The sequence below is a fragment of the Asparagus officinalis genome, chromosome 9, assembly GCF_001876935.1.
Source record: "Asparagus officinalis chromosome 9, Aspof.V1, whole genome shotgun sequence".
NCBI lineage: Eukaryota > Viridiplantae > Streptophyta > Magnoliopsida > Asparagales > Asparagaceae > Asparagus > Asparagus officinalis.
In genome coordinates this window covers 67,680,358-67,691,926 of record NC_033802.1, presented here as the reverse complement: position 1 = coordinate 67,691,926, position 11,569 = coordinate 67,680,358, and the positions used below count along the sequence as shown (strand labels likewise).

The window sequence follows — 11,569 nt, the reverse complement described above, 5'->3', positions numbered from 1 at the left end:
TGTACTTTGCCCCATGTGTATAAGCCCCAAAAATTGATCTTTAATGTTTTAAGCCCCCTCCACGTCAGCTTTATACCAAAAGCAGAATGTATTTTGGAAAAAAACCGAAACTGCAATTCTCTTTCTTCCCCAGACGAGGCCTAGTCCCGAACAACAGAAGTCACTTCTCATTAATGCGATATGATGAAAAAAATGGAGGAAAATTTCCCCCTTTTTTTTACTCCATCATGAGCAATAACTATTTAGTTCTCCATTACTCCTCCTCAGACCAAAATTCTCTCCATTACTCTCTTCATTACTCTTACCATCCCTTCAAAATGGCTGAAAATGACATCATCTGCATTGTCTCTTCGCGGTATAAAGCGGTATTCTTGAAGATTAATTCTTCAACCACCATCTTGGATCTCAAGTTTGATGTAGCAGAGATGTTAGATCTTCCATATGAATCATTAATTTTGACATACGAAGATGAAACGATTGGAAGCTTAAAATTTCCCATCCATCCCTTCAAAATGGCTGAAAAGGACATCATCTGCATTGTCTCTTCGCGGTATAAAGCGGTATTCTTGAAGATTAATTCTTCAACCACCATCTTGGATCTCAAGTTTGATGTAGCAGAGATGTTAGATCTTCCATATGAATCATTAATTTTGACATACGAAGATGAAACGATTGGAAGCTTAAAATTTCCCATTGAGAACGATGGTGATCTGACGTCTATGGTGGAGCATTGCCACAATCTTGGACTGAAAGAGGTTCACATTCAAGGTTTTAAAGAAGGAGATGATTCTTCGAATAAACAAGAAAACGAGCAAGTCCGACAAGACATGTAAGTTAACTGTAAAATCAATTAACTTTAGTTCTAATCGTCTTCTTGTTAGGTCTATTCTAGGTTTAGATGGACTTCAGTTCTAATCGTCTTCTTGTTAGGTCTATTCTAGGTTTAGATGGACTTCAGTTCTAATCGTCTTCTTGTTAGGTCTATTCTAGGTTTAGATGGACTTTAGTTCTAATCGTCTTCTTGTTAGGTCTATTCTAGGTTTAGATGGACTTCAGTTCTAATCGTCTTCTTGTTAGGTCTATTCTAGGTTTAGATGGACTTCAGTTCTAATTCGATCGTATGTTAGTTGTAATCTTGGTTCTGTTAGTTCTAATTCGATCGTATCTTATGTTAGTTGTAATCTCGTCTTCTGTTAGTTCTGTTAGTTGTAATATGCCTAATCCCGAACAACAGTTCTAATTCGATCGCATCTTATCGTTAAGCGGTTCTTTGTTATGCCCCATACTAGACTTCTAATGGTTTCTTTGTCAGTTCTAATCACTATTTTGTTAGTTCTACTAGATTTATTGGTAGTTCTACTCTAGTTCCATATGCTGCAAGTGCTGCAAAGGTTGTTAGTTCTGATCTATGTCTTGTTAGTCCTAATGGTTATATTGTTAGTCCTAATGGTTATATTGTTAGTTCTAATCGCTATATTGTTAGTTCTAATGGCTATATTGTTTGTTCTAATAGCTATAATGTCAGTTCTAATCAATGCACTGTTAGCTCTAATGGTTATATTGTTAGTTCTAATTGATTCTAACTGCAAGCAGTTAGTCGTTTTTGCTTTTTAGCTTTTGCTATTATCTGTTGATACTTCTACTATTTGTGTAGTTTATGATAAACCTATTGATGTTCTTAATATTTGTAGCGCTTCCAGCAGTTTGAACTCAAAAAGCATAGACTGTGGCCCGTCGGCGTTGTGGACCACAAGTGTTCCAGATAAGAATCCCAATGACAATCCTTCCGGAGATGATGTCATGACGATTGATGACATGATTAGCAGATCAGAGAGGATTCCTGCTTGGTGGCACACAGCTTTAACCGGTGAGGGACAACGATTTGAAAGTGCGAATGAGTTAAGATTGGCCTTGCTATACTACTCCATCTTCTTATCTGTTAAAATGAAGAGAGGCTTTATAATAATTTTCTTCTCATGTTCACTTAGAGCTTATACCAATTTGCACAAGTCATTCACAAGAAGCCATTTGAACTATTTTTATTCCTAATCAAGCATATTGCTTTCTTTAAAGTTTAAGACAAGGTTATGGTGACTTGGTGTTTCCATCTTCTTCGATTCATCTCTCTGTAGGTGCACCTACATGAATGATCATTGAACACAGGAGACTCAAAAGAGATTGTGCGGACGATTCATCGTACCTCATCTCTCACGTGTCAATTCTACATCCTAAATGGGTGCTGCATAGGGATATAACAGTTAGTTATTCATTGGTCTAATTTTCAAGTTCGTTCCAAAATGTAAAGCATATTTTCGTATGCACATGGGATCACAAGATGACTCCTCTAAGACGTGCGATCATAAATGTTCAGGTAGCAGCTAAACAAGGTTTCAATGAGTACCTGGACCTGAGGGATGCCTTTACTAGCATGTTGATAAGTATGACTGTTGATTTCCACCCTAGTTCTAAGAACATGTATGCCGTCTCTAGTTGGGACTTGGGGTGTATATCGCCATGACATTTCTGACGAGGATATCATTTTATTAGTCATCTTGTTTCATACAGAATATTCTTACATTGCCTATAATCCTTAAACAAGTCCCCAAAATGAGCCGCGTTAAATTAATAACATAAATTTTGGGTCCGCTTGTTGATCTGAGCACTGATTCAATTAGTTTAGCATATTAAGTGTTAGTGTGTAGATATTAATCTTCATTGACTTAACATAGTATAAAAGTAAATGCTAGAAGAGTTACCTTTTTCCCCACTTTTTGATGTTAGGGATGAGTTTGGTGAACTCTTATATTTAGTCTTAGTTGGATTTCGAAGAGATTTCATGAGGCAGTAGTTACTTCTACCAGTTTCTTACATAGAGTTTCTGTGGTAACTGACAAGTTGGTATCGTCCAACTTAATAGTTCGGATTTTGAATTTGAGCTCTGTCGGCACCAAGTTTCATGTCCGATATATTTTAGAAGAGATGATGGGTTTATATAAAAGAAGAAAGATCGAGTGGGTTAATGATGATGATGCAATCTTTTATGCTACTTGATTGTATCTTCCAAATCGGCCTGAGGTCATCTTATAGCAACAGCTTTAGTCTGACTTACTAATCCTGTAGGTAGCATTCTTATTCAAGCACCATCAGATACCATCTAACTTTGAGAGGAATATGAAGGGTTCAAGAGATATAAAGCCCATTAGGGTATATTAATAAACCATAAACTTGATTCCTCAATATCTTCCAAAAATTGTCATGCTCGTTATTACTTGTTTGGGAAGCCTTGCTGTAGCAACCACCACAAGTTTTGCCAATAGTTTCTTTTTGGCGTGTTACCACGGGAGCTCATGCAGCACAACTTGATCCACACAATTTATCTCAATGTGACATCAAGCCCAATCCGATGACCATCAGCTAAACCAAGCATAGCTGATGGTCATTTTCTATTGGCACTGGCATAATCTATGCATGAAAATGTGGAGAACGATATTCGCCTTTTCCATTGCATTTTTCCTTCTCTGATGGCCAAAGCTCTTCACCCCGTCTTTCATTTTAATTGACACCTTGCCTTCTCTGTTTTTGGTTTATTGGTGTTGCTGTTCTTGAGCCCATTGACTTTTTAGCTCATTGATAGGTCAGCCTAATTTTTTTGCATGCTTCATTTCCCTCTTTTTCCTTCCTCTAACTATGCAGAGTTCATAAATAAGGATTTGGGATCTCAAAGGATAATAGAAAAATTGTACCCTCGTATGCTTGAGTAGTTTAAATTGTTTGTCGTTATTATTTTTACCTTTTGTTTATCTCATTCCAATATGAGTTCCTCAGCTCATGTTATGTAATTAATATTTGTAATATTTTAAGTATACTGTAATGACTTTAAATCTAATGGTTTCAGGTGTTCATAACTTGTTTGAACCTTTTGATACAGGAGAGGTTCTTCACACCTTCACAATTCTTACAACTTGTTCTTCTTCAGCTTTGGAATGGCTTCATGGTAGTTCATTATTTTGCTTACTTTTTCTGTTTGAAATTTAGTAACTTCAAACAATTTATTACATGTCATACGTAACTAAAAGTAGTGAAGTTTCTAAACTCAGTATGATTACTGAAATACGGTACCTATACTATAGGTAGAGGACAGTCAAGTAATCGACCTCGTAGCTTTTGTATTAGTTTATCATTATTGTTAGAATTAGGGGTGGAAACAAACCTCCGCCGGCGAAGAGGAGCTCCGACGAGCTCCGACGAGTTCGATGGTCGCAGGCGAGCTCCGGTAGCCCAGGCGAGGTTGTCGACGACCAGACGCAGGCGACAGGACGAAGCTCGAAGCCCCCAGCTCTCACTACTAGAAAATGAGCTTGTACCTACGGAAAAATAGCGACGGACAATTCCGTCGCTATATGTTACTTTATAGCGACGGATACATACGTCGCTATTTATCCGTCGCTATAATTGTTTTAGCGACGGATTATCACATTTTAGCGACGGAAATTTTTCGTCGCTAAAATATTTTTCGTCGCTATAAAGAGGTGAGCTTTTAACTCAGTACTGGTTTAAAACTATTTGTATGTGTTTGAGCCATGTGTAACTTCTGATAAAGATGGTGGGATGCATCAGTCCTGCTGATGATATGATACTAATGAGATGCTATAGGTGCACTTCAGTTCCATGCCATGCCAAAAACACACTTATAGCTACAAGAAAACACACTGATTTAGTGATATTTATTGAAGGAAGACAATTTGAAAGACGTTCATCAGTGAAGTGTTGGAAGAAGAGTACAAACTAAAGAGGATTCATACAATTTACTTTTTAAGCAATCCACGGCCAACTTACTTGTCTGCTTTATGAACTGCAGATACAACTGAAAGCTTCCGGTGAAAAACCGTTATCAACGTTCTTCACAAAGAAATCTGAAGTTAAATGCGAACCAGAGCCTGAATCACTGAAATCATCCAAACAAGAACATGATCCCAGCAATTTGAAAGAAGAACCAGGTTCAGATGATGTTGAGCAAAAAGTCACCGACGAGGAGGAGGATAACAAAAAGCCTGAAATTTCTTGTGTCAAAAGAGGATTGGAGGAAATGGAGAACCCTTCTCAACCGAAGCACGAGAATTTACAAAGCAACCAAACAAGTCCAGTGAAGAAAAAGGTGAAAAGCGTAAAGAATACAGATGATAAGCAATCATCTCTGCTTTCTTATTTTGGGAGAAGTTAGGGCAGTCTCTTATAGTAGCTCGTTTTGCGCATGTAATTATATGTGATGCTTTGCATTTTCCATTAAAACACACTTCGCCTTTTGTTTTGGAGAGTACCAAACATGTTAAGTAGATCTCTGTTTCAGTCAAAAAATGAGGTGAACTTTTCTTTTCTTCTTGTCAGTTATATTTGCTGGCAATGGACCAAAGACATAAGATTTCTCCAATGATCTGATAATTAATGGGCACAGGGTAAGTAGCAATAGAGGGCACAAGGCTATCGTGACTAGCGTCTCAACAAGTTTGGTGGGTTCTGATGATGACCTGAGGGCCTTTTTAGAAATAACAATAATAGTAAACCCTTAGTCTCTGTTGCATATAATCACAGTAGATAACAGCAACAACAAAATATATGCTATAAACAAGTCCTAGCAAAAACATCTCCCATTATTATGCTTACAAACCAAATACAAACAGCTTAACGAAGATAGTTCTGGCAATTCATACACAACTCTGATTCAACACCACATGCAAAGTAGGGCTCAACGATCTTATTACTACTAACTAACAGGACGCAAGCTTTGATATAGAAAACTAGAAGGCAACACTTTCTATTCACTTTTCCATGAAGAAAGAGGTGGGGTCTCTGAATCCTTCCAAGTCTGTATCGTCGCAGGATATCTATCGCCTTTAACAGCAGAAGCAAAAGATTCGAGCTGTACCATTTCTTCCTTTGTCAGCTTAACAGAGAGTGCTCCTATGTTTTGTTTCAAGTTCTCGATCTTAGTAGTTCCAGGTATAGGGCAAACATCATTTCCTTGGTGGTGAATCCAGGCTAATGCTAGTTGAGAAGGGGTGCATCCTTTTCTTGAAGCCATCTCACTAACTCTTTCAAATAATGTAATATTCTGCTCCAAATTCCCTGGCTGTAACCTCGGCAAGTACTGGCAAATAAAAGTCCATTGTTAGTTGTGGGAACAGTTAGAATTATACAGTCTATGTATTCATTGAGATATTGACTAGATACGTAGACCCACATATACGCATAGATGTATTCTTCCAGATTATGAGAAATAAGACGGTTACTTTTATCAGAGCCACGATCTCAAGACCCCAAGCTCAGCAGATGCATCTATCCCTCTTAAAAAAAACCACAACAATTGTTCCAACTGTTTAAGAATTTCAAATTTACCGCCTTCAATAGGAATAGTTTGTGTGTCACATAGTAAGGCCGTGTATGAGAAACTAGGAGCATCATTCCCATGATATCTCCCGTTTTCCTCGATTATACATAGTAAGTTTTTTTGTGTGGCAGGATGACAAATGTGAAATGAGCCTAGAAATGTACTTTAAAAGGAACTTAAACAGTTATAGATGCATTTTTATAAAGAATTGCTGGTGGATTTAATCTATGCATTAGTATTTGACAGAGAAGTTACCCAACAAGACACAAATGATTGCATCAGTTTGTATCAACCGTGGTAAGCCTATGGTAAGCTGGCCAAGCAAGCACAAAGGAGGAGGCGACACTCCTCAAAGTGATACACGACTAATCAGAAGCCCATGGTTCAGTTGACAGCAATTAGCAGTTCGAAAGACGTGATTCTAGTAAAGTTATATCTGGTTCTTTTGATTTCACTATCAAGAGCACATCTTACTGCATGAGACCTGAGCAGTTAAATAGTTCATAAGCTTCTTGGAATACGCGTACCTTTCTGAAATCCTCGTCTGTTAGATTTTCGAGCAACTTAGGTCCAGAAGATAGGAAGCCCCTCCCCAAAGGACTGTATGCCACAATTCCTATTCCGAGCTCTCTGAAAATTACGTAAATGGTGAAAACTCATGCGGTTGATTTTCTAAATGAATATAAATGATTAAATTTGTAGGAGAGATGAGGGCTCTTAATTACCTACAAGTTGGGATTATGTCGTCTTCCACGTCCCTTGACCATAGCGACCATTCGAGCTGGACTGAAGTTATAGGGTGAACAGCATGTGCCCTCCTGATTGTTGACGCCGGGGCCTCAGATAATCCTACGTATTTTATTTTTCCCTCTTCAACCAGTTTCTTAAGTTCTCCCATCTGACAATGTAAAAATAACATGAGAATACTATAGTATAAAGAACATAAATCTATCTTCTATACATGTGACAAGAAACCTTCAGATTTGGACAGTAATCAATCCGTCAGATGTGGATTACATTTATCAACGACAGACCTAGGGAAACAAAGAAAGGGGAAATGTAGAAAGAAAACGTCTAATAAGACAATACTCTTCTAAAAAGAGCACATTATAGCAATTTTCTTCTAACCAATTTAATTTGCTACCACTAAATAGGGAGGTAATTATGAATTAGATTGCCGTTATGATTTTCAAACTGGTCTCTCTACTAAGTTCTAAATTATATTTATGGGAAGTCATGTGTATAATTTTTGGGACATGATTGGAGTCTTCTCAAAGGGTGACTAACATGAGGGTAGAACACCAAAAAAGAGCATTTCTATTGTTAGTGTATAAAACTATAATCCTCAACCATCACCGCTACTTCGGATATTTGGCGTAAGGATAGGATCCTTTTAGATGGTATTAGAGCTACTCAGGTTCAATTTCGGCTTGTCACCAATTTAACATGGACATTAAATAAAGAAAAATTCCCCAATTGACCCAAAATATGAGACCAACAGGGAGATGACCAGCTCATTATGCAATAGGAGGGGACACCTCATCTGTCCTCCTTGTTGGTCCCATATTTTGGGTCACTATGACAACAAATAGGGAGTTCAGATGAGTCCAGATTTCGACCAATAAAGATGGCTCTCACCCCGAGGGAGCGTGTTAAGAGTATGAAACTCCTTTTAACTCTCGACACGCTTACCACAACTTCAGAGTTTTGGTGCAAGGCAGGACATTTGACATCAATATACGTAAGTACCGAATCTAATAATTAGAGGAAAACTAGACCAGCAGAAGCAAAGAAAAGGAGCAACCGATCAAATGGAAACTCACAGTGATCTCGACGGGGACTCGAGTGTCGATGCGATGCTGGTAGTAGAGATCGATGCAGGCGGTGTCCAGCCTCTTCAAGCTCGCCTCGCAGGAAGCCCTCACGTACGCGGGGTCTCCCCGCACCTCCCTCGTGTCCCCCTCCATTTTTATCCCGAATTTGGTCGCCAGCTCCACCTTCTCCCTCACCCCCCCTTTCAAAGCCTTTAATCAATTAAACACCACCAATCCAAATTAAATTAAATTGATACGTTAATGGTTTAACCCATGAAAATATCAAGATCTCCGAAAGAACCGATGAAACTCTTTTTTTTTTTATAAAAACCTTTCCGAGGAGGAGTTCGTTGGTGAAGGGGCCGTAGAAGTCGGAGGTATCGAGGAACGTGACGCCGACGTCGACGGCGAAGCGGATCAGGCCGATCATGTCGGGTTCGGGTTTCGGGGGCCCGAAGAAGGCGGACATGCCCATGCACCCGAGGCCTTGGGCCGAGACCTCCAGCCCTTGGGAGCCCAGCTTGATCCGAGGAACCGCCGCCCCTGCAGCTGCTGATGACGTCATCGCTGGCGCTGGCTATTAGCGAGAAGGTCACGGTCTTTATAGAGCATTCGGGGAGGGGGGTGGGTCCCGCCGTTCAAAATTAGGCGGCTTGATCCTAATTTTTGCTTAGGGAAGCGCTTCCGTCATCAATGGAAAAATAATAAATTGATTTTTATTTTTTTATTTTCCCCTTCTTGAGAAAAATCCGTGTTAAACAGAACTCGGTACCATCCCAACTCCGAGGATGTACGCCGACCACGACCTGATCACCTCTGTTATTTATACGGCAAAAACAGGGAGGTGGTCACAGAGTGGAGATGGGTTGATACTTAAAAAAGATGGGTTTAGGACACAATCTTATTTTGAAGCACAAATTTTCAAAACCGTCTCACATAGACATTTAATCCTCAAAACAGATCCTTTTCCATAATATTTTCAAAAATCGACCTCATTTCAGGCTTGGCGCTAAAACCAGGTCGGTTTTTGTGAAAAAATTTCCGAAACTTTACGGGAGCTCAACTCCCGTGAAGTTTAGTTAAGCTTCGTGAAGCTTAGTAAAACTGCTAAACTTCACGGGAGTTTAACTCCCATCAAGTTTTTTGAACTATGAAACTTCACGGGAGTTGAACTCGCGTGAAGTTTAGCAGATTTACTAAACTTCTCGGGAGTTCAACTCCCGTGAAGTTTCGGAAGTTTTTTCACAAAAACTGACCTGGTTTCAGCGCCAATGCTGAAACCAGGTCGGTTTTTGAAAATATTGTGGAAATGGGTCTTTTTTGGGATTAAATGTGGAAAGAGGACGTTTTTACAAATTTGTCCTATTTTGAATTGAAATTAGTTTCTTCTTGGGGGGAAATATTTCAAGCCCTCCAAGTTTAAAAAAAACATGCTTTTCGCCTCTTTCGACATTTACTCATGCTGAGGTACGAAGAGACAGAGAGAAGTATGAAATTTTAAGGGGGCTCCCGTGAGCTTTTTTTCATGTGTGTTAGACATTTCTACTTTTTATATAGAGGCTACTCCCTTAGGAACCGCTCCATATATTCTCTTCATATTCTTCTAACTATTAACCCCACTATCTCAATCCCACAAATATCTTAGTTGTTGAGACTAACTTGGGTGACTTGGTCAAATATGGACCGAGTCAAGTTACATCCATTGGCCAAATTAACCAAGTGACATGTCTCTCACTATTCATGAGCTCATATGTTTTATAAAAATTTTACTGGTATTCCTTTTATTGAAGGATCAACAATCATATTTGTAGTAAGGATGTAAGTCACCTTAACTTCTCCCTTTCCTACAATAACTTGAATATAGTGATATTAAATCTCAATATATTTTCCCATGGAGCTATTCACACTACTATTAATTAGGTTAATCGCTACTTGATTATCACAACAAATATCAACATGTCCTTCTAACCAATTGAGATCTAGATCAATAAAAATCGTCTTATCTAGACAACATATGTACTTGTCATACTGCAAGCTACATATTCCGCTTCTTATGTGTATCTAGCAACACATCCCTATTTCTTGCTACTTCAAGAAACAACTCCTCCTCCAAAGAGAAACAAGTTTCCAAAAGTGGACTTTCCATCATCTTTATCACCTCTTAAGTTAGTATCAGAGAAATCGAGGAGATCAAGTGGACTGGATTGATAAACCATATCTGTAAGTCAATGTGCCTCTGATATACTTCATAATCCTTTTAACAGCTTCTCAGTGTGTTGATCCTGGATTACTTTGATATCGGAAAATCAGACTTACAGCATAAGCTAAATCAGGTCTAATGCACAACATTGTATACATTAAACTTTCAACTACTTGAGCATAAGGAATATCTAACAGATTTTGCACTTCTCCAGGGTTTTACTCTTTACACAATCTCTTTCCCATGACCAATGAAGTTAGTGCCCAATTGAAATTCTACATTTCAAACAATTTAAGAACTGACATTAAATATTTTTCTTGGTTTAAACTTAACATTATAGACTTTCTATCTCAAATTATTTGAATTCTAAGAATACATGATGCATCACCTATGTCTTTCATCTCAAACTTTTCGCTGAGATCTACCTTGTTTTTGTTTAATATTTCCATGTTATTTTCGGCGAGCAATATATCATCCACATACTAGGGTAATATAGTAAACTTGCTCTAAAGTTTTAAGACATATACACAATTATCTAATTTATTTTGAACTAAATCAAGTTTGGCGATTGCATCATGAAACCTGAGATACCATTATGTTCTTTCTTTCAGCAACAACCATTATGTTCTGGTGTATACAACATTGTTGTATGCCTTTTAATTTTATGTTGAATATAATAACTCTCAAATTCTTTAGATTTATATTCCTACCCCTATCAATTCTAAAATTTTAGATTTTCGTTCTATGTTGGTTTTGACATGTGAAGCACAAAATATTTACAATGGGTTAAGCCCTATTAATCTAACAAATATAAATGTTATAAAAAAAATTTAAAAGATGATCTTTCTAGATGATCTCAAAACGACGGGTTTACTAATATGTCTACACAAACAAGCTAGGAAATTTACTAGGAAAATATTAACGGTCCCTTTCTATTCTCAAACACTAGAAAGCAAAAAAAACATAAAAAAAACATAAAAAGAAATTAAAAATAAATCTAATCCAACGGCTCCTTCTTCATGCTAGTGAGTTAACCGCCGACCCTTCTTCTTAATCCCTCTTAATGAACATAATACTAGTTTAATTAAATGAATAATGCTCCCCCTTCCTCTCCTCCGCCACGTGATTACTCCTCATCCCATCCCCCTCCCTCCTCTCCTTGAATACTCC

The 11,569-nt window shown here is 38.1% G+C and overlaps 2 protein-coding genes across 2 annotated transcripts in view; one reads left to right on the top strand and one right to left on the bottom strand.

The window, feature by feature from the left end:
* The window catches only part of LOC109823662 (putative peptidase YMR114C), a 14,882-nt gene continuing 5,082 nt past the window's right edge, over positions 1,770-11,569 (top strand). Inside the window, exons 1-2 of the mRNA XM_020389981.1 lie at positions 1,770-1,867; positions 3,929-3,994. Coding sequence (XP_020245570.1) covers positions 1,801-1,867; positions 3,929-3,994 — 133 coding nt within the window. The 5' untranslated portion in view covers positions 1,770-1,800. The remainder of the gene's footprint in view (positions 1,868-3,928; positions 3,995-11,569) is intronic.
* On the bottom strand, positions 5,582-8,779 carry LOC109823661 (probable aldo-keto reductase 2). Its single transcript, XM_020389980.1, has 5 exons — positions 8,531-8,779; positions 8,209-8,409; positions 7,111-7,283; positions 6,913-7,015; positions 5,582-6,145 (listed from the first exon to the last, which is right to left on the bottom strand). Exons 1-5 carry the CDS (start codon positions 8,762-8,764, stop codon positions 5,813-5,815), a joined length of 1,044 nt encoding a protein of 347 aa, XP_020245569.1. The 5' UTR covers positions 8,765-8,779; the 3' UTR covers positions 5,582-5,812.

What these genes read in the sequence shown, in the direction of transcription:
- LOC109823661 (XM_020389980.1), bottom strand. Translation starts at nt 8,764, where the DNA reads ATGACGTCATCAGCAGCTGCAGGGGCGGCGGTTCCTCGGATCAAGCTG. An exon ending in ACGAACTCCTCCTCGGAAAG is followed by an intron (nt 8,410 to 8,530) that starts GTTTTTATAAAA and finishes AATTGATTAAAG; the next exon opens with GCTTTGAAAGGGGGGGTGAG. An exon ending in GACATAATCCCAACTTGTAG is followed by an intron (nt 7,016 to 7,110) that starts GTAATTAAGAGC and finishes CGTAATTTTCAG; the next exon opens with AGAGCTCGGAATAGGAATTG.